General features: G+C 40.3%; 1 protein-coding gene and 1 pseudogene across 1 annotated transcript; one reads left to right on the forward strand and one right to left on the reverse strand.

Annotated features, from left to right (window-relative positions):
* Window positions 1-12,828: 12,828 nt before the first annotated feature.
* LOC149029020 (uncharacterized) lies at window positions 12,829-22,704 on the forward strand (annotated as a pseudogene).
* A 429-nt stretch (window positions 22,705-23,133) lies between these two features.
* LOC149029021 (uncharacterized) lies at window positions 23,134-25,390 on the reverse strand. The gene has a single exon (XM_089140158.1). It carries the CDS (start codon window positions 25,222-25,224, stop codon window positions 23,869-23,871), a length of 1,356 nt encoding a protein of 451 aa, XP_088996284.1. The 5' UTR covers window positions 25,225-25,390; the 3' UTR covers window positions 23,134-23,868.
* Between the last annotated feature and the right edge of the window lie 680 nt (window positions 25,391-26,070).

Raw genomic sequence — 26,070 nt, forward strand, 5'->3', positions numbered from 1 at the left:
ATATCACTTACCTCCCCTCTTACCTAGCAAATATATCAAACACCTCCCATCTCTTAACTTTCTCGGTTAAATTTAACTTTTACCGTTAAATATTTTTCTAAAGCCCCAAACTACCCTTGACTAAAAATAATTTTTTATTTTAAACCCTAAATTACGGTAGTCACCCTAGCAATTAAAATACTAAATTACCCTCAATTAAAATAATTATTAAAAACCAAAACATCATAGTTAAAACCCAATTATCTTTAGAGTAATTTTCATCTGGACCCCCTAAGGTTTAGTCCAGATCAGTTTTAGTCCAGTTTAAGTTTCCTTTTGCATATGGCTCCCCTATGGTTTCAAGAAATGATTAAATAAGGACATGCTTAACGGAAATAGTTAGTTTAATAAATTTTGTGATAAAAATACCCTCTGTCCTTTGAACTTTAAACCCAATCATTATTTTTTATTTTTTTTCCTGGCGTAAACAATAACTTAGTTGGTTGTCTACTTGTCTTCACACCATGGTTATTCTATTTGTCAAGATTGTTTAATATTATCTGGTGCAATTTCAATGCACAAGCTAGGATGCAATATTCTAACAAGGTATTTTAGGGAGGAGGACTAACTAATCTCCATATATAACCGTGTAAATTAGAATTATACTTTCCATGGAATGGGCTATGAGTAGAGCCCCTAGAACCAATCGTTTGAATGGTCGCGAGTATGTACTAAATCAGATCGAAGCTCCTCCAGCTGCCACTTTTTATATCTCAGCTCCCTCCCTCGCCCTCTCTAGGCCATGTTTAATGGCCAGTAAGTAGTACTCCAGCTTGATGAATGAATGAATGAATGCCTCCTGCAATTGGAATTTGGAAAGAAATGAAGAAAACGAGGATGATTTCCATTGTGGATGAGCGACATGAGCCGTTGGGAGTTGCTTGAGTTTGACTTCCCAAAGACACCCACCATATCAAATCTAGCAGCAAGATAGAAGAAAGAAATTGAGATGGAAACACCAGCAGCAGCAGTAGAAAATAATGATGTTGGAAACGTAGCGAGAAAAGTAAGATATAGCAGGTCGATTCTACTTAACGAGAGAGAGACGGGCCAGCGCCAATGTGAAAGAAAAAGTTCGTTTCAGTTTTCAGTTAAAATCAAAACCTGTATTGAAGAAAATGATGGATTTAAAGCAAACCATTCGTCTTCTTCCTTTCCTTCGGTTGTGAAGTTGAAGAGCAAAACTTATTTTAGTAAATTAAAATAAAAATAATAAAAAGAAGTCCAAAGGACACAAGGGTATTTTTGTCCCAAAATTTATTTAACTCACTATTTCTGTTAAGCATGTCCTTTTTTATTCATTTCTTGAAACTACAGGGGAGCCATCTGCAAAAGAAAACTTAAATTGGACTAAAAGTGACTTGGACCAAACCTCAGGGGTCCAGATGAAAATTACCCTTATCTTTAATTATTAAAAGCCCAACATACCCTTCTTTTTTTAAAAATAAAAAATAAAAATTATCAAACAATTAAAAAACCCAAATATGTGTTTAATTTTATCAACATACTTTTTTTTTCAATTGCATTTTTAATTTTACTTGATAGTAGTATGTGTATTTTTAGTTGTTTGATAAAATTTAAAAAGAAAGGTATGTTGGGCTTTTAATAATTAAAGATAATTTGGGTTTTAACTATGGTGTTTTGATTTTTATTAATTATTTTAGTTGAGGGTGATTATGATAATTTAGGTTTAAAATAAAAAATATTTTTAGCCATGGGTAGTTTGGGGTTTTAGAAAAATATTTAACGGTAAAAGTAAAATTTAACCGAAAAAGTTAACAGAGGGAAGGTGTTTGATATATTTGCTAGGTAAGAGAGGAGGTAAGTGATATTTACCCTTATCATTATTACACTAGCATTACAAAATTTTGACCTAATGTAAACTTTTGAGTTTTTTTCATTTTGCGCACTTAAGTGTTTAATATTTTAGTTTGTCCGATCTAATGAATTTAAAATATTAAAAAAAACCCAATGTTATTTTTTTAGCCTTTGAATGTAGAGTTTCCAAGTTTAAGACATAGACACTAGGCAACCACTGTACCACTTCCCCTGAGTTTACAGAGGAACAAAAGCTTCTATTCTCCATTATTTTTTCTTCTTTGTATTCTTCTCAGATCAGATCGTGGAACGTCTCTGCTTTTCTTGCTTGTTCTTATTTCTCTATGTCTTCTCATTTGCAGCAAGTAGTATGGTCCCTAGTTTATTCACTAGTCACAAATCCGATGATCTGTCTGGTCCCTCCTAGATCTGAACTCCTTCTCCAGTCGTGCAAATCTCTCTCCCAAAGAGTACATATAGGACTCTATCATCTCTTGTCGAGCCTTTATCCTCTTAAGTGTGGAAGAAATAGATGACTGATGAGAAGCCACACTTGGAGCCTCAAAAGTCGTATGTGATGGACCCTCAATCGCAGCGGAAGCGTGGTGTAAGAATCTCCTCGTGTCTCGAAATCTCATCCTGATCTCATCCTGATTTCTATGATCTTCATCTCCCTGATTATCAATATCATCCTCATCTCGAGCTGAAACCCCGTCATGATCATCATCATCACCATCTCGGTGTTCATCACCAACAGCATCACCATCATCATCCTCATCCTACTCATCACCATCGTCCCCTCATCCTCTGACCTAGCTTGCGTTGCGAAGCCCCTATGATGTCTGTGCCAACCATAATCCACCAGTGGAAATCCCGTATGTACGAAACATCCAGAATGCGAGCTAGTACCCTGGTAGTGAAGCTAATCACTCTGCCTCCAACCATAGACTCGATGACAATCCTAGTGTTATCTGTTTAGGAAATCGTTCCTGAGAATAGAACTGATCTCTCATAGCCTGAGATTACTCTTCTAGTCGTGTCAATCTAATCTTCTATAATGCATATGTGTGTCTCTATCCTCTCTTGTGTGGAAGTTACTGTTGACAGCTGAGAAACCACACCCGGTGCCTCAAAAATTGTATACAATGGACCTCCATCCTCAAATTATCGAGCTGGAATAGTTTCCTCCTCATCTTCCTAAACCTCTTGATCCTGAGTCTCATCCTCATTATACTCGTCCTCATCATCATCTTCATCCTAATCTTGAACCTCATTTGTAGTCTGGATTGTTGTCTCCTTATCCTTGCATTACCTCTGCTTGTGGCGAAGGAATAATACTCTAATCCTCGTCTCTACCTCTCCTAACCCTTAAGTGTTTTCTTTGTGGTGGTTTGATGGGAATCTAAAGAGACAAGTTGAAATTTGCATTTCATGAGTAAAGGAAGTTAAGTAATGCAATAGTTGGCGAAGAAGGGTATTTTGGTAAATTCTCGGAAATTTTTTTGTTTTCGATGGAAGCTACGATTTGGACTTGTTAACATGTGTACAAGAGTTGGTTTAACATACTAAGAAGGTCGTTTGGAGAAGATTCAACGAAACCCTTGGATGTTGGAAAATTGTAGCAAGGATGAAAGTTGTGGAAGATCCCTCCAGTAGAACTACTAGCCGTAGAACGTGTCCCCGACCTCTATCAACCCTCCTCCCTCCTCTAGGCATAGTGAACCTGTTGAGTCAAGAGAAGTTTGCATTTGGATTAGTTCTTGTGCTTGTTTGAATGGAAGAGTGACATTTTCGTAATTTTTCGAAAAATGTTGATTTTGTCAAAATTGTGGTTTGAACATGCTAGCATGTACATAAGACTTGGATAAACATGTTGGGATGGTTTGTTTGAAGAAAATCTATCAATTTTGCAGTGTGGATGTGAAAATTCAACAACTTTAGATGAAGGAATCCTCTTTTGGGCAAGGTTTTGTGATTTTTGGAAAGTTGGATTTTGACCAAACGAAGTTATGAGCACCTTCCTCATGTTGAAATAGTCATGTAGGAATTGGTTTGGTGTCAAAATTCATTTTGGTTTGAAAATGGGACGAGTGTTTGTGAAGTTGGGATTTTTGTAAAGTGAATAGTGAAATTGGTGCAAGTGTGGCAAATCTTTTTGGTTGAAGTTGGGAATTGTGTGGAAATTGGTTAGAGCATGTATCTAAATACCCCTAGAAATGTTTCTAACCAATATCAGCTAGCGTTTCTCAGTTTTGAAGAAAATCATGTTGTTGGTAATGAAATTTGAAGAGAAAGAAAGGTAAGAATGAAGAGTACCTTGTGTTGTTGACCTGAATAGTTGGTGTGAAGTTGTTGAAGCCTCTTGAAGTCTTGGAACCTTAGGAACCCTAGAGAACCTTTTCCCTTGAACCAAACTCGAAGTTAGAAGTGTTTGAAGTGTGATTGAAATGGAGAAAGTGGTCCCTTTTAGGCTGTTTTGCAAGCAGGGCAGATTTTGCTGTTTTCAGCAGTTTTGTGAAAAATTTGATTTCGATGCATTGTTTAGATTTTAATGACCTATGCAGCTGATTTAAATGTGGTTGACTTGTTGGAAGTGTGATGTTTATGGAAGACCTTTGAAACCCTTGAACCTTTTGAGAAGCCTAGAAAACTTTTCTTCAAGATCATTATTCGTAGCCTTTGTTCCTGTCTTCGCTCGAATTATCACCTATGCATCTCTTGCATTCTTAACGTCAGCTTTTGTTTTGAGTTCCTAACAGCTATTTAAGAAGTCAGCCAAGAGTCCAGTGTTCTTTACCCATTAAATCTATTTTTCATTATACCTTCTATTCGGTGGAAGAATCACACCCCTGAAGAAGTTTCCTCATCTTTTTGAAAGCCCAGGTGTGCTTTCAATTTCGAGGACAAAATTATTTTAAGGGGGGAGAATGTGAAATCCCACCTAATCCTAATCTTGCTGCTGTGCCAAATGCATACCTACCATATACATTGTTCGATTTATTCTCTGTCGTATGAGTTGCCTAGTTTCAATTGGTAGAAGTTTACCTTGAAGCTGATCTTTTCTCCCTTCTATTCCTTCTTAGGCCTTCTATTCCCTTTGATAGGAGGGTGATCTTAAGTCATTCCCATGACTGATCCTTCTATCCCGGCTGTTCTAGAGTGGATCTCCATACACTCTATAACCTTGTGAACTCTCCACATGATGATTTCAAAGAGAAATCAAGTGTGATCTTCATGATTTGTTATTCCTTCTAATTGTTTCAAGATTTCAAGCTTTTCATCTCCTGTTCCTCAATCAAAGGTTAGTAATCTCTCTTGTGTTGTATTGATCTACTCTTACTATGTTTTATTCTTGTGACTGAGATTTAGAAGAAGATGCTGCATCCTTGCAACCATCTCTTCTACAATCTTCTGTCATTCTTAAGGTTTTATGATCTTCATATTGATCTTCGCCATGATCATTGTGAAGTTTTCATGAAGCCATGATCATACTTTCGATTTGATTTCAAAGCATGTTAGATTTATTCCTTGTTTTCCTACAAAAGACTTATTGTTATTTATTTTCCGTAGATTTTGGGAGAAGAAAGTCAAGGTAAAAGCGATGTATCTCCATCTCTTTTGAAAGCCTAGTACTCTCTCAATTTCGAGGACAAAATTATTTTAAGGGGGGGCGAATGTAAAATCCGGCTCAAAACTAGCCAGGACACCCTATTTGTTTTGGGTGAAGAAAGACTCGTTTGATGTTAGACCTTAAAGTTGGACCTTGATTTCAGTGTTATAATCGTTGAAAGCCTTAGGAAGTCATGCCAGACCTTTCCCTTAGGGTAGATCTGTGATGTCCGGCCTTATCCTAACCTTGACCCGGCCCGGAATCTGTTATGTTTGTAGGTCTGAAGACCCGAAGTGGGGGGAAAAGAGACTTGTGGACCCTTTTGGTTGATGATTTGGTGTTGAAACCCAAGCCCATGGACATTGACGATGATGCCCCTCACTTGAGAGCATTGTCAGTGTTAGTTTTGAATCTGCGCACCGAAGAGGGGTGAATTAGTTGAAATACCTAATGAACTCCTGTACTCAATCCGAAGGTATTTTCTGAAACTAGACTTCTTGATGGACTTGTAGGAGAAAACCCCACTCAATTTGACCCCATATAGTCATCCAAATCCTTATCCGAAGTTGCTGAACTATGTCTGGCAAATCCTGCTTACGCATCGAAGAAGGTGAGCTTAGTTGGTGGACCTAATAAACTCCCATGCTTGATCCAAAGGTATTTCTAGAAACTAGACTTCTTTATTGACTTGTAGAAGAAAAAACCTCACTCAATTTGACCCCGTGTAACCCTCTGAATCCCTGTCCGAAGTTGCTGAACTATTTCTGGATTTTCTGCTGAAACCTGTTTTGGTCGATCCTCTTTGGTCGATGCCATCAACCAAAGTGCATCGACCAAAGTTGTCCAGATTCGAGAAAAAGATGCTTTTTGGATATTCCTTCCTCTATTTAAGTGAAACCTCGAACCTAGAACCATATTTTACTCATTTCAACACCTGAGACCGTGGGAAGACTCCTCTTTGGCTTGGGTGATGATCTTCTACAAGAATCATTTTCTCTTTTCTCCAACTATCATCTTCTAAGGTATGATTCTCTCTCTTGCTCTCTATCCTACCCACTTCTCTTCTTCTTTTTACTGATGAGGCCATGGACAAGGTGCTGCAACCTTGCAAACACCTTGCCATGAATGTCTCTTCCCATTTATACTTGCTTTTCCTTCATTCTTGCTATGCCTCACTTGCATCTTGATCCTTGCATATGCATTACCATGATTCTTTGCTTAACAACTTGATTTCTTATACTAGACTGAAATGTGGAGTATGATTAGCCTAACTTCTGGCTTGCAATTGATTGTAATCTTGTTCCTAACCCATTCCCAACTTATTCTCTAGCTTCCCTTTCAATTTCATTGATTTCTCATGAATGCTAGGATTCTTGTCTTTAGAACATAGGACCTCAATTTGGGGGTTTTCATTTGGACCATTGGATTGTGATAATACTTGCTAGGTAGTGTTCTTACATTATTATTAATCATCCCTCCAAGTTTCGGATCGATCCGAACCCCGGAAAACCAATTTCGAACCAAAATCCCCAAAACCCATTATGCAACCCCGAAGACAATTTTGGTCAATCATGCTACTGACAGCAACCTTGCTCCGTTTTGACCCGATCGACCTCCGATTTTCCCGATTTCTTTTCTAACATTTCATTTATGTTTGTCTAGGGTCTTATTACCATATTTGGATCATTCTTTTGAGATTGTTGGATTATCATCATCGCGACTTAAGGTAAGGACGGTTGTTACCATAACTACATAGATTATGTGATTCTTGCTTCTATGTTAGAGACTTAGTAGATTTACCTTCTTTATCGTATTTCCTACAGTATAAGACTGTTATAAGTACTTAAAGTATAGTAGTGCCATGTTTACATATTCTTTTGTTATCATGATTATGTATTCTTAATAAATTCATATGTAATTGATCATGTTATGGTATGTCTCTTTCTATATGATGAAATGTCATTTATGTATGATATGATAGAATTGAGAATGTGATTGAATAGGTATGATTTGGGATTGGGGAATGTCCTATTGACATTTCTGTCCTTGGACATCGGAGGGAATAGTATGGGATGTTCTCCGAAGATGCCCATCGATGCTTTTCCGAATTATTGGATGACATACATAGAACTTGTCTAGATGTATGGCTAGGATGTCCATGTCGTATCAGACCCGAATCGGAAGGGCGTTGAGACCGAACGACCTGTGGTAGTAGTGTAGATTTGTGGGCGCTCAAGACCAGTAACCATCCCGTGAGAGGACATAAATCGCTGCGGATACCCGAAAGGGGCCATTTATTGGTAGGGTTGCAAATAGCTAGACTTGGGCTCACGAGCGCTTAAGACCGGTAACCAACCCGTGAGAGGATGTGAGAGCTTCCCGTTTACTATTTGTGGATGACCAATAGGGTTGATGAGTCCATAATCTGGGATTACGCTGACTCTAGTGTGAAGGATACCGGAAAGGATCGCCCGGGGCGAGGAATGGACGTATCTGGATCTGAGTTGATATGACTGAGTAGAAGACTTGCATTGGGCTAGGTTTTGCCGTGACATGCACCAATACTTAGACCAAATGGTGATGTGAGAGAGTGGTGACTAAATCCCCTACCATGGTTTGGGAGGACTTTACCCAACTACCACGGTAGTCCCAAGATACGGAATTGGTTGAGGGGGAGTGAGTGACGACCCAAAGAAGTATGGTGGTATGACTTAAAGCATGTCTACCTTAGAGACTAGCATTCATGGAGTTAGAATCATACTTGCATCATGTGTTTCATATCATATTGCATCATGTTATGGTTTGTATCATATGGCTTATGTTTTATGGAATAACTGCCTTGCTGAGTTCTTTGAACTCACTCTTTTTTACAACATCTTTGTTAGACTCTATTGCAGGTACTACTACTGTCGACTTTGACAATCAACACTCTGAAGACCAAGTTGATGACCCGTACCCCATTGATCATGGTGTACAAGTTGATAAAGACTAGTAGTTCGAGATTGGGACTTATCTAGAGCAGTTCAGTTTTATACTTATGTGTTAGGGATGGGATATCGCCTCATTCCCTTTTTAACCTATTTATTTGAATTGTCGAGACCGTAGCTTAGTTTGTTCCTTTGTCATTTTGGGAACCGGTTATAACCCTTAATTTTAGTCGATCTACCTTCCACTATTATTATAGGATGGGTTTTCTCCCTCCTTTTCACACTTGACTGTTTATCCTATTTGAATCATTTCCGCACTCTGATGTTATTTGTTAATCCTTCTAAGATCTTTTCTTGACTTTTATTATTAAATTATTTGAATACAAAGAATTGTTCTTGCTTTTGATTATATTATTGTGCTAAGTGACTATGATTGTTCCTAAACTTGATCGGCGGGACCGTGATTCACTCCCCGGGTAATCCAGATAGGGTACCCCCTTGGTGGATTTAGGGCAAGATGTTACACAAGTGGTGGCGCTGCAAGCTTCTGATCAGCGCGAAGCGGGAAGGCGTGTAAGAGAGGGAGGAGGTATTTACCTCTCTTCCACAAGGGCATTCCCCGCGAAGGGAAAGAAGGCCTCTAGAGGACCAGAATGTTGGTTAGAATTTCCAGGAAGATGCTTGGAGACAAGGCAGAGAACCAAGAAGAACTGGGGAACTCCCTAGAAGAGACAAACGATTCGAACAACTGCAAGGAAGCACTACGCATTCAACGACAAGGTTGGAAGCAGGAGTGCGAACTCACTCACCAACCCCCAGGCGTGTGGTTCGGGAAAACGCACGCGTCACCGGTGATAGTTCAATGCATATTGCCCAAGAACTAGCCAATATTAATCAGAGGCTCGGACAACTGACCAGAGGAAAAATAACTGACGATATATATTCGGTCATCAAAAAAACCCCGTTCGCCGAAGCGATAGCCGGATATCAATTTCCTCACAATTTCCGGTTACCAACTTTTTCTTCGTTCGACGGTTCGGGAGATCCTATCGCTCATATCAGTTATTACCAGCAGACTATGGCAGTGGCTGGTAATTTAGATGAAATTCTTTGCAGGGTATTCGGTTCATCTTTGACCGGAGCAGCGCAGAAGTGGTTCTCGAACTTTCCCTCAGGAAGGATTGTGGACTTTGAGGAGCTAGCATGAAAATTCATCGGTCGATTCCAAAGCGGAATTCAGATCAAGAAGACCAAGGAAACCTTGTTCACTATTAGACAAGGGAAAGCGAATCGATTCAAGAATACCTGATAAGATTCAACAGGGTCACGATGGAGATTGAGAATTTAGATGAACAAGTACCTAAAACTGCTTTGTTCACTGGACTCACTGTCACATCCCCCCAGCTGGTGCCCTAACTGGCATACCCGGGTGTGTGATCCACAGTCCCAAGGAACAAGTATCGAGAAAATCATCCTCCCACATAAGTAATAACCTAATCATGAACATAAATAATCAATGTGCCAATATAAATGAGAAATCCAAATAAGGAAGGAAAAGATCATATAACATCAGAGTGCGAAAAGATAATAGATAATGTCAAGTCAAGGAGTAAAGTGAGGCGGAAACTCACTCTACCAAAACAACAGAAAAGTAGCTCAAAAAGGAAAGAAAGGAGATTACAACTAATCCCAAAAAGAAGTAACAGAAGTAACTAAATTGTTTTCACTTTGTAAAGAACGTCCTTGTAAGTGTAGACTTCTGAGATAAGGCAAGGATGCTTCCACTCCATAGATGGACTAATCATGGTACGAAGCATGATCACCCAAGGGATCTTCAAAGTAATCGTCGAAACAGCTATCACCTTGCGAGAAATATGCCTCTTCACCCTACACTTCCTCATACGTACCGTCATAGTATTCTGAACCTGTAGAGAAGTTTAACAAAAGATATGGTACAAAAGGAGTGAGTTTCGAAAGAAACCCAGTAAGGCAGGTTAAATCCACAATAACATAAATGACAGGATTATAAAGCAAAGCATAATGCAATATGATATGAGACAGACAATGTAAGCATGAATCTAATTCTAAGTATGCTGGTCTCTATTAGCAGACATGCTTTAAGTCTTTTTTTTTGGGTGAAGACATGCTTTAAGTCATAGCACCATACTTCTTTAGGAAGGTCTCATCTCACAACGCAGGTTGGTAGTGGGTCCTCCATCCCTCAGGACAATCCATGGCTGGGGGTATAGGTCACCGCTCTCTCACATCACCATTGGTTTAAGTATTGGCGCATGTCAGGGTTAAGCCTAGCCAAATGCAGGTCTTCTACTTAGTCATATCATGTCAGATCTAGATACATCCATTCCTCCCCTCTCGGGATCCTTTCCGGTATCCTTCACACTAGAGTCCTCATAGTCCTAGACTACGGACTCATCAATCCTGTTGGTCATCCACAAATGGTAAACGGGAAGCTCTAACGTCCTCTTATGGGTTGGTTACCGGTTTTGAGCACCCGTGAGCCCAAGTCTAGCTATTTGCAACCCTACCAATAAATGACCCGCACAATGTGATTCCTGTCCTCTCATGGGTTGGTTACCGGTCTTGAGCGCCCATGAATCCCCATTGCTACCACGGGTCGTTTGGTCTCAATACCCTTCCGACTAGGGTTTGATATAACGGGGACATCCTAGCCAAACACTGCTAGACAGCCCTAGGTATGACAACCAACAATTCAGGAAGGTGTCAATGGGCTCCCCCGGAAACATCCCATAATATTTCCGTTGATGTCCAAGGACAGAAGTGTCAAAAGGACACCTCTCCATCCCGAACCATACCTAATCAGTCACAATCATCAGTTAATCATATCATACACAATTCTAGTAACTCCTCATATAGAAAGTATACAATAACATGATCCATCTCATATACAATTGACAATAAAAGACATTCATAAACTAAAGAATGCAAGTAAGTAATGCTACTGTAATTGAAGTAAGTGCATCAGTAGTGTATCCATAAAATAATCTATTTATGGTAACAAATTAGAATGATTCTAATATAGAAACTAATATCACACAATCTATGTGATTATAGAAGTAACCATCCTTACCTTATATAACTTTGAAGAGAATCCCAAGAATCAAGGAGCATCTTTCTAAACTTGGCAAGAAGATCCTAAACAAGTATACATAACTTATTAGGAAAGAAGTCTAAAAGGTAGAAGATCAAACGAATTAGAACAGACCAAGAAAAGAGCTACTGTCTTCATTGGTCGATTGATTGGTGTACTGACCCAGTTGACCAATCAGTCGACCAACTGAGTCAGTAACAAACAAATAGAGAGGTTTCTGATCCGAAAACAGAATTTTGCGATCCGAAACACCACCATACAAAGAGGGAAATGCAATGACAATGTAATAGTACAAAAGAACAAGTCTAACACTATCATTGATCAAAACCTAAAGATACAAATAAGGAAACAAAACTTACCATAAAAGTAACAGTCAGGGTTTTTGAAGAAAACATGGTATGATCATGAAGGGAAAAACTAGATATTGATAAATTACTAATCTAGTAAAGAAAACATAGAGATTGTACACTAATCTAATCAAGAAAACAAATCTAAGAATATAAGAATTTGAATCAGAAGATGAATCAAAGAAGAAGATCAAAGAGAAGATCATGGTTCCTTCAAAAGCTTGCAATGATCATGATTAAGATCATTATATTAGCCATCAATCCTTAGGAAACCATGAGAGATGAGTGGAGAGATGTTTGCAACAGAGGATGCAGCATCTACTCTACTGTCTCAGTCCAAAAAGAAAAGAAAAACAGAGATGGGAAAGAAGAAGAGAGTGTAGACATACCTTTTGATGCAAGAAAGAGAGAAATGTAAGAGTTTTTGCAAGAATCCAACCTAGGATGCAAAGAAAATGATTAGGATGGAGCTCTGAGGAGACGAAATAAACTCGAGCTTGCACTTAAATAGAGAGACCAAGACCTAATCAGCCAAAACAGATCTCATTGGTCGATTGGCCCAATCGACCAAGCATGACAACAAGGCCAAAGTTGGGATTTGGAGGATCAAATGAACACCAAACCTAAAGAGCTTCAACACACACCTCAAATGATTTACCTAGGGTGTAGAAATGCCTTCGAACCAAGTCAAATAATACTCCAAGTCTTTCAACTAATCTCATCTTCAATCAGGTGCAGTTTCCTTTTTAGTTCTGAGCAAGTTTCCATAATTGGAACACCAACATCAACATCCATGGGTTCAGGGTCAAACTTCATATCTTCCATTGAGATAGCCCACAGTTGACTTCTTCCTTTACTCCAGGTCATCAGACCTACAAACAACAGGGTTTCCAGTCAAGGTTAGGGCTGGGTTTCACACTCACCAACCGGAGACTCTTGGAGTTATTACTTCAGGATATGCCTACCACCTATGCTGAAGTGGTACAAAGGTGTCAGAAGCAGGCGGAGGTAACAGAGATCTTGGATTCGCGTCAGGGAGACATGAAGGCCTCTGCAAAGGAGCAGAAAGCTCCCGAGAAAAAGCGAAAGCCTAAGCAGCATGTTCGGGATCGAGTTGGAAGGCCCCGTACGGCATGGCGACAGAGATATCCCGATCAAAGCGAGTATACACCCTTGAATACTCCTCGGGCAAACATCTTAAATATCATCAAGGGGTAGAATATCCTAAAATGGCCACCGAAGCTTCCAACAAAGCCTAGGGAGCGAAATATGGAGAAGTACTACCGTTTCCATAAGGTTTATGAACACTATACCAATGACTGGAGGCATTTAAAGGCCGATATCAAGAGATTGATATCGCAAGGTCACCTATCCGGCTTTGTCAAGGGGAGACGAACAGAACCACGAGGAACCGGTGACAAAAAGGAGCGTTCGGTAAGTCGAGAGCGGCCAACCGAAGCTCCTAAATCTAAGAAAGGCAAAGAAGTGATCGATGCTACCCGATCAACCATTTTGACAATATTAGTTGAAGCCCAAATCCAAATTTATTAGAACTGGAGAAACGCAGAAGTGGAAAAGACCGAATGGTGAGGGTTCGATCACCTTCGGTGAAGAAGATGAGAGAGACATATGTATACCTCATGATGACGCCATAGTCATCAAGGTAGAAATTGCACGCTGAGAGGTGCACAGAGTATTGGTTGACACAGGGTCTGCTGTAGAACTTTTATCTTATGAGGCTTATCAAAAGCTTAAAGTCGAGGAAGATCTAATGGAGCCGTCATCTACGCATCTTTATGGCTTTGCCGGGTCATCAGCTATAGCCAAAGGATCGGTACAATTGGATTTATCAGTTGGAAGTTTCCCCAAAGAAGCTACTATTTGGGTGAACTTCTTGGTGGTTCGGGAACTTCTGGCTTACAACGTCATTCTCAGCAGGCTATCCTTATCAAAGTTAGGTGCTGTAGTTTCAACAAAGCACCTGAAGATAAAATTTCCAACTAATATGGGAATTGGTTAGGTTTCCTCTGACCAAAGAATTTCCCAACAGTACTACGTGGCATATCTTAAAGATAAGGAAGGGCCGAGGAAGGCCATGGCATTGCCAATAGAGATACGGGATGATCGGGATGAGACAGAAATGCAAAGACCCGAGCCAGTAGAAAGGTTGGAGCGAATCCAGCTGGATCCTGACAAAGAAAAAAGAACTACTCATATCGGATCCGAGCAGCTGGAGGAATTCAAAACAAAACTGAAGTTATTCCTTCAGGAAAATAGTGATGTGTTCGCATGGTGCGCGGAGGATATGCCGGGAATTGATCGGCAAGTACCAGAGCACAAACTTTGGATAGATCCAAAGGTAAAACCAATTATTCAAAAGAGGAGAAACTTCTCAATAGAAAAGCATGAGGCCATCAGGGGCGAAGTCGAAAAGTTGAAGAATTCAGGGTTCATTGAACCCATCGAATGCCCAATCTGGTTGGCCAATGTGGTAATGGTCAAGAAGGCAAATGGAAAATAGAGAATGTGCATAGATTACACAAATCTCAACAAGGCTTGCCCGAAAGACTGTTATCCGTTGCCCCGGATAGATCTTTTAATAGATGCCACCGCTGGATATGAAACGTTAAGTTTCATGGATGTATATTTAGGGTATAACCATATCCTCATGAGCCGGGAGGATGAAAAGTTTATTGCTTTCATGACCAATCGTGAAAGCTTCTATTACAAAGTCATGCCGTTCAGCCTGAAGAATGCAGGGGCTACTTATCAGAGGTCAGTAAACAAAATATTCAAGGATTTGATCAGGAGAAATATGGAAGCATACGTTGATGATATGCTGGTGAAAAGCACAGCAAGATCAAAGCATATTGAAGATTTGGCAGAAGTATTTTCGGTACTCCGAAAATACCAGATGAAGCTAAACCCAAAAAAGTGTGCCTTCGGTGTATCGTCAGGGAAATTCTTAGGTTTCATGGTATCTCAAAGAGGTATTGAGGCTAACCCGGCCAAAATACAGGCTTTGATTAACATGGAATCTCCTAAGATCGTTTAGGATGTGCAATGCCTAATAGGGAGAGTAGCTGCGTTGAATCGATTCATCTCACAGTCAGGAGAAAAATGCCTCCCCTTTTTCAAAGCACTCAAGGATTTGAGGGGCAGTAAGGAGGCAAAATGGTCAGAAGAATGTCAAAAGGCGTTAGAAAATCTGAAAGAAACATTGGGTAAACCACCGCTTTTATCCCGACTAGAGAAAGGAGAAATTTTGCAAATTTATTTAGCAACATCACGCTCGGCGTTAAGTGCGGTACTTGTTCGGGAGAAAGACAAGAAGCAATGGCCAATCTATATGTCATCCATGTGCTCCTCGACGCAGAAACGTGATATTCCCAGATCGAGAAGCAAGCTTTGGCTCTTATGATAGCGGCCAGGAAACTAAGGCCATACTTTCAAGCACATCCGATAGAGGTATTGACTACTTTTCCATTTAATAAAGTTCTTCGTAAGCCTGATTTGTCTGGAAGAATGGTAGCATGGTCGGTCGAACTTGGCGAATTCCAAGTAAGTTTCAAGCCTCGAACAGCAATCAAGGCCCAAGCATTGGCCAATTTCGTGGTAGAAACCACTACACCGACCGAGGAAGTAGCCGAACCTAGTATTCCGACCATGTGGGAGGTATACGTAGACGGCTCGAGCAATAAGCAAGGAGTTGGGGCCAGGATTCTTTTGAAAAGCCCAGCAGGATTCATAATTCGCTATGCTTTGAGGTTCACATTCGAAGCAAGCAACAACGAGGCAGAATATGAGGCCTTGATAGTTGGACTCCGTCTGTCAAAAGCACTGGCAATAGCAGAGGTAATTATCTTCAGTGACTCATAGCTTATTGTCAATGAAGTGCAAGGAGAGTATGGCGTCAAGGAGCCCCGATTGTAAAAATATTAAGAAATCGTGCAAGAGTTGCAGAAGGAATTCAAGAATTTGAAAGTATGTCAGATTCCAAGAAAAGAAAATGCAATGGCAGATGAGCTTTCGAAACTGGCTAACGCCAAAGAAAAGACTCTAGACCCTTTGGTCTACATTGAGGAACTAGCATTCCCAAGCAGTCAGAAAAAGGAGATATCCTATATTGAAACTGAACGATGCTGGATGGACCTGATTGTGGAATATCTCAGAGATGATAATCTACCAGAAGATCCAAAGGAAGCAAAAGCAATCAAGGTATGGGCGTTAAGGTTTGTAATGTAAAATGGAAGGTTGTACCGAAGATCTTATGCTGGACCCCTCTTGAGATGATTGGGTCCCGAAGGATCGAAAATAGCATTGGCAGAAGTTCATGAAGGAATTTGTGGGGCACATATGGGCGGTCGAGCTCTGGCCCACAAAATCTTAAGGCTCGGTTTGTATTGGCCGAAGCTCCAAGAGGCGGCAATGGAATACGTTCGTCGCTGTAGCAATTGCCAAATCCATGCCACAATATCAAAAAGGCCAGCTGAAACCCTAACATCAATTCTGGACCCCATCCCCTTTGTGATGTGGGGAATTGATATTATGGGAAAATTCACCAAGGCTGCGGGCGGAAGAGAATATCTCATCGTAGCAATTGATTACTTCACCAAATGGGTAGAAGCTAATGCTTTGGCAACCATCACTGAAAGAGGGTGGAGAAGTTCGTGTTGGAATCTATCATCTATAGGTTCAGGATGACAAAAATCCTTGTAACCTACCATGGTACACAATTCGACAACCCACATTTCGAGCAGTTCTGCAACACTTACCTGATTGAACATCGAATGTCATCAGTAGCATACCCACAAAGCAATGGGAAAATGGAGGTTACTAACCGAACGCTACTCGATGGAATAAAGAAAAGACTCAAGTTTGACAAAGCCTTATGGGTTGAAGAATTGCACAATGTTCTGTGGGCCTATCGAACTACAGTTCGGACTCCCACCGAAGAAACTCCATTTAAATTGGCTTATGGATTTGAAGCATTAGCACCCGTCGAAGTAATGACTGGGACACTTCGGGAAAGAGAATTCGAAAGAAAAAGCAAACGAACAAGGATTGCTAGATAGCCTCAAACTACTAGATGAAGTTCGGACAAAAGTAGTTGCTCGAACCCAACATTATCAACGAAGGATAACGTCACACTATAATTCCCAAGTAAAGCGTCGGCAGTACCTAGCGGGAGATCTAGTGTTAAGGAATACTTTAGCTTTAGATCCACGCCATCAGAAGAAATTAGATCCTTCGTGGGAAGGACCTTATATGGTAATCAAGCTAGTTATCTTGGGGGCATATAAGCTGAAGAACATGGCAACAAAAAAAGAGCCGGATCGTTCGTGGAATGCTAGACATCTGAAGAAATATTATCCCTAGAAGATTATCATTTTCATTTATGATGTAAGGCATTCGACTCAATCAATGCAATTCTCGGTTTTCAACACAACATCTTTTGATTCGGGGCAACACACAATATTTAGCAAAAATAGATCAAATCAAAAGGCATCGGTTTAAAACCCGAGTGAGACCTCCGAAAGCTTAGAAGAATTCTTCGGAAATTCCTAAGTAAGGCATCGGTTTAAAACCCGAGTGGGACCTTCGCAAGCTTAATGAATTTCTAAGGAAATTCTTAAGTAGTCATAGAGGCATATGTTTAAAACCCGAGTGAAACCTCTAAAAGCTTAAAAGAATTCTTCGGAAATTCCTAAGTAAGGCATCGGTATAAAACCCGAGTGGGACCTTCGCAAGCTTAATGAATTTCTAAGGAAATTCTTAAGTAGTCATAGAGGAATCAGTTTAAAACCCGAGTGAGACCTCAGAAAGCTTAGAAGAATTCTTTGGAAATACCTAAGTAAGGCATCAGTTTAAAACCCGAGTGGGACCTCCAAAACGTAGAAGAATTCTTTGGAAATTCCTAAGTAAGGCATCGGTTTAAAACCCGAGTGGGACCTCCAAAACTTAGAAGAATTCTTTGGAAATTCCTAAGTAAGGCATCGGTTTAAAACCCGAGTGGGACCTTCGCAAGCTTAATGAATTTCTCAGGAAATTCTTAAGTAGTCATAGAGGCATCGGCTTAAAACCCGAGTGAGACCTCCGAAAGCTTAAAAGAATTCTTCGGAAATTCCTAAGTAAGGCATCGGTTCAAAACCCGAGTGAGACCTTTACAAGCTTAATGAATTTCTAAGGAAATTCTTAAGTAGTCATAGAGGCATGTATGTCATCCAATAATCCGGGAAAGTGTCGATGGGTATCTTTGGAGAACATCCCATACTATTCCCTCTGATGTCCAAGGACAGAAATGTCAAAAGGACATTCCCCAATCCCAAATCATACTTATCCAATCACATTCTTAGTTCATCATATCATACATACATGATACATCATCATATTGAAAGATACGTCATAACATCACATGATTAAGCATACAAGTAAATGACAATAATGAAATAGACATGATGGATAAAGTAATTAAACATGGTGCTAATGTCATAAGGTAACTACAGTAGTCATATGATATCTAACTACAACCAATAAGTTGAGTCTACTTAGTTGCCAACATCAGTGTGTAACAATCACAAAGTCTATGTCATATGGGTATAACCATCCTTACCTTAAGCCGCGATGATGATAACCCAATAATCTCAAAAGGATGATCCAAAGATAGTATTAAGACCCTAGAGAAACATAAATGAAAGATTAGAAAAGAAATCGAAAAAATCGAAGGTCTAACGGATCAAATCGGCGAAGCGCACAATTCAACAGCTGATTGGCAAACTGGCTTGGTCGACTAACTCAGTCTGACCAAGTGAATAGTGCCCGAAGCCAAATAGTGATTTTTGGCTTAAAATCGATCTTCCGGGACTCAGATCGATCCAAAACTTGGAGGGATTCATTGTATCAGTATAAGAACACTACATAACAAGAATTAGCCTAATCCAATGGCCCAATTGAAAAACCCCCAAATTGAGATCTTATGTTCTAAAGACAAGAATCATAGCATGACTTGAAATCAAATGAAATTGCATTGGAATGGAATGAATTAGCTAGGGGAATTGATAGGCAATGGATTAGAATCATAAGCTAGCATAGAACATAAACATTGTACACTATAAACCTCAGTTTAGAATAAGAACACATGAAGTTAAGAAGAAAATCAAAGTAATGCATATGCAAGGATTGAAATGAGAGCATAACATCAATGGAAATAGAATGAGATCAATGATTAGCTAAGAGTGAACACTTGGAGTGATGGTTGCAAGGTTGCAGCATCAGCTCCAAGGTTGTAACAGCAAGAAAAGAAAAGAAAATGAGTAGAATAGAGAGTGAGAGTGATGAATCATACCTTGAATGTGCAAATGGAGACAAGAGACAATGATTGGGGGCAAGAATCCTTCACAAACACCAAGAGAGTGTGGGAAGCCCTACTCTCGTTCTCAATGGCCTAAATGAGTATAATAGGGTTCAAAACACAAGAACCACTTTAATAGAGAGAGGAATATCCAAAAAGCATCTTATTCTCGGATTTGTACAACGATTGGTCAACTGGCTTTGGTCGACTGACTCAGTTGATCAATCAGTCGACCAAGCATGTACAGCAAGCTTGAATCAGGGAAATGAAAGGCTATATGGGTCTGAATTGAGTTGGGTTTTCTCTTACAATTCAATAAACAAGTCTAGAGTAGAGAAATACCTTCGAAACAGGACCGGAAGCGCATCAAGCACTTCAACTAAGCTTCCCCTCTTCTAGGTGCAGTTTCTCACTAAACACTGACTGTGTATCCAAGTAAGGGGCTTCACTGTCAATATCCATGGGCTCCAAATCATACACCGAGTCTTCAACTTTTAGGGCCCACAAGTCTCTTCTTCCACCACTGCGGATCTTTGAACCTACAAACATCATGGATCCGAGTCAGGGTCAAGGTTAGGATAGGGCTGGGTTTCACAATAATTCCTCTCATTCAGTTTATCTCCTTTCGTGAAGCCAGCAACAATGCTCTTGGTAGTAGCCTTTTATTCTAGAGACATTATATACTAGGATGAGTTCAACTGTTCTAACATAAAACACAACACAAGCAACATCAAATCACACTAGCATAGTCAACCTATGGGATAAACATTTAAACCAAAAGATATGCTAACAAACATTTAATCAAGTTCTCATGCAAACCCATAGACTTATATACTAGTTTCATTTTATGCAAGAAACATCATTATAGACACAGTTTTAATAAAATAAAACATCCAATCATGTTTATGCTATGAGGTGGTTCACACAGAACGCTTCTACCTCACTAGCTCCCACTAGGCTCCATTAGGCCCTCAATGCCCAAACATCACACAGATTGTCGGGCCATTGGTCTCCAGTAAGTTAGAAACACATTCTGAATTGGACAGACCAATATCCAAAAAAAACTATCTCCCAGACGGACTGCCGTCTCCCTGACAGTCGTCCGTCTACCTTCTGTGACTAGACGGACGTCCGTCTAGCCCAGACGGATGACCATCTGGCCCAGACGAAAATTCTATCTAGGCTACTGTGATGGTCCACACTGTCAGACCAATAAACGAATGTCTGTCTGGTCCACTGTGACCAAAGAACATCATTTTTCATGAACAGATTTTTTTTCAAAACCAAGAAAAACACGTTTTTTCTCCCAAAAAATTCATTAAAAAAATATGCATAAAAAAATCCAGCAATCATTAAAAAAAAATAATTCATGGATTATCAATTCATGCAAAAATTCATAAGGAAAATTCACAAGGATCCTCCCACTCGGATCCGAACAAAAAATTTAGGGTTTCTAAAAACCCTATCAATTCTCCCATGGGTTTCATATTAAACCCTGGATTCTTCGCGAGTTTCCATAAACCCTTGATCCTCCCATTGGATCCATTCAAAAAAAATAAACAATGGGGAGGAACAAAGAACCGTGGGAACCTTAGGCTCTGATGCCAATGTAGGTAATATTCCATATAATTTTCAATTCAATAGTTGATAGGGGAAAGATCTTTACCTGGATTTGCTTTCCTGTATATAGAATGTCTTGCAGCGGAAGTAAACTGGATCCACGTCTTCATTCCTCCACCAAAGCTCCACTGGGGTGATTCCACAATCACTAGGAAAGAGAACAAGTTTCACAACCCAAATGCCGTGTGGAAAGGATGGTAGGGAGATTTAAAGCAAGGAACTCATTTCCTGCGCTTCTAGGAGAGAGGGAGAGAGGGAGAGAGAGAGATAGGAGCCGCCTCTATTTTTGGAAAACTCACACACGAATGAGTCACTCACTCTCAAGTGATGTCGGTGGTTACAAATATATAACCTATATTTTGTAACCGCCCTAAAAGTGATTTTCTAGAAGTTCGAGTTGAATGAGGACTCCAAATTATCGGAATTAATTCTAGCTATAGAAGTGACCCTTTAGCACTGTTATGATCTTGCTCACCAATGTATCGACCTATCTTACTGCGGGAAATTGCTTATGCAGAGCAATCTTGATATGGTGCCTGCGAAACTTGAGGTTCATATCAAGAAGCTATCGGGAATTTACACTTCTGGATTTCTTAGTAATGAGATTGCGGTGTCCAAACCAAATGCTGGAGCTTGTAGAGATGACATGAAGTTCTATGCCAGGGATCTATTGACATGGCTCAAAATAGGGGATTCAGAGATGGCTTTGGTGGCCTTGAACGAGATCTTATGGAGGACGAGAAGTATGTTAGAATTGTCATTGTTATGGACGAAATAGTAAGTCTTTTGGAGGGTTTTCTGGGGTTTCCTGAGATTGGAATTCAAGAAGAGTCAGCAAAGGCAATTTCAGTGATTGCAGGATTCGATTCTTACAGAACTCTTCTTATTGAAGCTGGGATTGTTGCACCACTGATTTGGGTTCTGGAGAACGGAACTGATTTAGGAAAAGAAAGAGCTGCAAGAGCTTTGCAGAAGCTGACAAGGAATTCCGAGAATGCTTGGTTGGTTTCTGCTCATGGTGGAATCACAGCATTGTTGAAGTTGTGCACTGCTGGAGACGATGACAGTGGAGACTTGATAGTCCCGGCTTCCGGGGTTCTAAAGAATCTATCCGGAGTAGAGGAGATCAAATAATTCATGGTTGAAGAAGATGCAGTATCTTCCTTCATCAAGCTTGTGAGATCAAAAGATGAAGCCTCACAAGTAAATGCAATAGAACTCCTCCAAATTGTTCTTACTCGAGATGAGTCCATGCGCCAGATCGTCATCAGAAAAGGAGCAATACAGGCACTTGTCCATGTCTTGGATCCCAGTTCTTCCTTTTCCTCAAATTCACGAGATACTGCACTTTGGGCATTTGAAAGTGTCTGTTTCTCTTCCTTGAGTTCTCTAAACATCCTCATGAATTGCAAATTTCTCGATCAGCTTTTGTATTTACTAGGCGATGGCGAGCTCTCTGTTCAGGAGTTAGCAGTGAAGGTGGCACTTAATCTATGTGGCATAACAGATGAGATAAAGAAGGCAATGGGTGATTTGGGTTTTATGCCTGCGCTATTGAGATTGCTCGATACAAAATCTTCTAATGTTCGAGAAATGGCAGCTGGAGTGCTCTGCAGCACGGTTTTGGGCGAATTCTGCAATTGCTTGACCCAGTGAAAGTGAAATCTGGTAATAATTTCTTCCTCTCCCTATTAATGTCACTGACAAGTTGTAATAATGCAAGAAGAAAGATTATGAAATCTGGTTATTTGAAGTATTTGGAAAAATTAGCAGAAATTGAAAATGCAGATGCCAAGAGAATTTTAAGGAAGCTCTGCACAGACAAATTCCGAAATATATTGAATGGAATCTGGAGCTCTTGAACTATGTTCTGGGGGGTTCGATTATGATAAGTTCTTTATACTGAGAGCACACAAATACAATTATTGAAATGAAATGCCTGGTTTTACGCTCCTGTTTAGAAGAGGCTGGAGATGAAGTGTAACCCATTCATCTCTAATTTCAAGTTACTTAAAGAAGTGTGCTGGGAAAACAGAAAAGGTAAGATATATCCAAGCATCTTTTCAGATTAAGATCACTATTTCCCTATAAACCTGCCATGGTTTTCCATTTCCAAATCTGTCCTTGACCCTGGTTGTCAAGCCTTCACCATAGTAACTACGTGGACACGAAGATCTGTCTCGCTCAGAAATGTTTGCACGGTAGAATTGGGAGATAGAAACTCACACTTGTCTGCAATCCCTTGAAGAGCAATTTTAATGTGGATATCAGACATCCTGCAATGCCTCTAGTTATAAACCTGCCATGGTTTTCCATTTCCAAATCTGTCCTTGACCCTGGTTGTCAAGCCTTCACCATAGTAACTACGTGGACACGAAGATCTGTCTCGCTCAGAAATGTTTGCACGGTAGAATTGGGAGATAGAAACTCACACTTGTCTGCAATCCCTTGAAGAGCAATTTTAATGTGGATATCAGACATCCTGCAATGCCTCTAGTTATCTTTAAGCTGAAATTTCAGGGTTAAGATTTTAGTTTACGCAGAAGAAGAGGGACCAATGCACCAATCATGAATCCGACATGTAAACCCCTCTATAATGGTGGGTTTCTATTATTGAGCCAAGCAATCTCATTTCAAGTAGACACTGGAAAACAGAAGCTTGAAGTGACTAGATTGGAGCCTCTGTGCATTCATATCATGTAAGTAAAAACTACAATTTTCTCGTCAAAGAGAACCAGGCATACATACTTTACAAGGGGTGGTTGGGGGATTGATCGGGTTGTTGGGCTAGATTTATCAGGAAAGGCCACAAGTAACCAAACATAATAATGGTATAAGGATGCAAGAGACAGAAGGGAAAAACTAGAAACTTACAGTACAATTTGAGGAAGCAAAAAGCAAGCTTACCTCATCACAGGAGCCACAGCATACATCACTAAAACTGTGTAGAAGTACATAAGAGAAATGAGAAAGAACAGAGAAGGATTAGAGAATTGAACTTATTTATCATCTCGTTCTCCCAGCTCTTAATCAAAATTGATAGCTTTGCAAACTGATGTCTCCACCTCTGATTCATCTGCATTGAAATATGATCTTTCCCCATTTAAATCAGAAACCCGCTTGGCAGGTCCAGAATCTCGTGGACTTTCTTCAATGCATTGTGTGGTCCTGATACGTGGAAGCAAGTCAGCAATTTTGAGAACAGAAAGTTGTGATCTGTTCACTGAACTCTTCCTCCGATCCGTTGCAGCATCACTTGGAGTTTCCCACGATTTCTTCAACCTGTGCTCGTTTGCCTGATGCTGCCCCTGTTCTGCCTGAGATCCCAGTGATTTTCCAATGGAAGCCCTTTTCTTATCACACCTTTTTGAGTCTTCCTTGTAATTTTCAGGCAATAATCTATTCCTCTGATCAGGTTTTATGGGATCTCTAGTAGCTTGTGAAGAGGTTTGATTGTAACGGCTTGGTACAATCCTCCCAGGTTTTAGGGTTTTTTTGGAGGCGACTGGTTTTTCTCCCTCTTCGAATAGATTTTTGGGTTGAATGGACGACATGAGTGACTCATCTCGTTTCACAGATTTCTTTGAGCCCACAGTTGTTAGTGCTTGCTTGGAAGCCTGGATTTTGGAAACAGAGGAACGTGATTTTGGGCTTGAACTCAAGCTTCGTCTCCCTTTCCTTACCTCAACTTCTTTGATGCCTTCAAGTTTCCAGAAGCACGATTTCCGGCGGTTCTGTGTAGACTGAATAGGGGTGATTTCAAGCTTATTCATCTGCCGAGATCTTATGCCGGCAGCGATTTCTGATGGACCAAGAGTCATCCCCCTCCGCCGGAATTTTGTACCCGTCATCGTTGCTGGAGGTTCGACCATCTCTGTTGTCGTGAATTTTGAATTCTTTGTACTCTGTTTCTCCTCCGCTAACTTCGCAGGAACTGTCCGCTCGCCCCTTTCAATGGTTTTCAAATTCTTCTTTCCCTTTTCTAACCGAAGTGCTTCTAATTTGGATGTCAAACGGCTAATCTCCAGTTCAATGTCTTCGATCTCAGTATCAATATTTCTCGTAGCACTGTTGACTTCATTTTCGGCATCGGAGGGAGTCGGGGAAAGAAGAAGCATGCCCTCTTTGAAAAGCACCTTTAATGGTTTCCCTTGTGATCTTCCGGTGGCTTCATTTTGTTGCAGGGGCTTGAAGGGTGTTGAAGATCTTAAAGGAAAATTTTCTTGGGTGCAAGTAGGACTGAGATTTTCTTTGCTAGATTGAAATGCTGTTGATTCCGGAAGATTGATGGACCAAGAATCTCTATTATCAAAGGCGGCGTTGTTCCAAACCTGAAGATCTGGTGCGGCATTAATGGCGTCTGTATGTTGAAGAATACTCATTTTTCTCTACGATAGAGATCAAGAACAGAGACGGGAGAACAGCTGAACGAGAGGAGAAGGTTTCTTGAAGATGGAGCGATGCAGCGATGGAGTGGTGGAATGAATGGGAAGTAGCTTTTCAGAGTGGGAAGAAATTCGACCGTTGAGGGAAAAAAACAAGAATTATACGTTGATGGTCGCTGTATCTTAGCCGTTGGATGCTAAGACGCTCCCCTAAACGCTCCATTCTGTTCTTAAATATCAAATTTGAAAATTCTTACCGTAAAAAGATGTCAATTTTTTTAATTTAATTCGTACAGGGATTCTATTTGTAGGGAGCGGGTTGGCCTTTTTCGGGACATGCAGATGGGGACCGACGGACAGTGGTCAAGGAAGTCAACCACCAGTCGTTTAACGAACATCAGTAAATGGGCCTGGGCTTGATGATAGATACCAGTCAAGGTTGTCAATCTTGGATCAGATCGGCCGATTATGGTCTGATTGTTAAGTTATCGGTACAAATCGCCCCGATACGGCTGCGAACGTCTTGTACAAACTCTGGGGAAACAGGATAAGAAAAGGGATCTGTCACAACAGACAAGGGTAACAGTGTCTATTACGATATGGGTTTTATGGGTATCAATAGGCCTCGGTGGGTTGAGCCAATCTAAACCTAGCCGCTAGCCCTATCCTAAATAATGATATAAACCCGACACCATAGAACAAAATCCCATCAAAACTTGCGAAATTTCCAAAGAAAATTTTCATTTTGGAAAATGTGAGACGAAACTCATGAGGACTGAAAAAAAGTCCTCAATTTTGATCGAAATTGTCGAAATTTCGTCGAAACTTGGTTCAACCCAATTG

The sequence above is a fragment of the Hakea prostrata genome, chromosome 1, assembly GCF_041222555.1.
Source record: "Hakea prostrata isolate BN-2017 chromosome 1, UWA_Hpros_2, whole genome shotgun sequence".
NCBI classification, from domain to species: Eukaryota; Viridiplantae; Streptophyta; class Magnoliopsida; order Proteales; family Proteaceae; genus Hakea; species Hakea prostrata.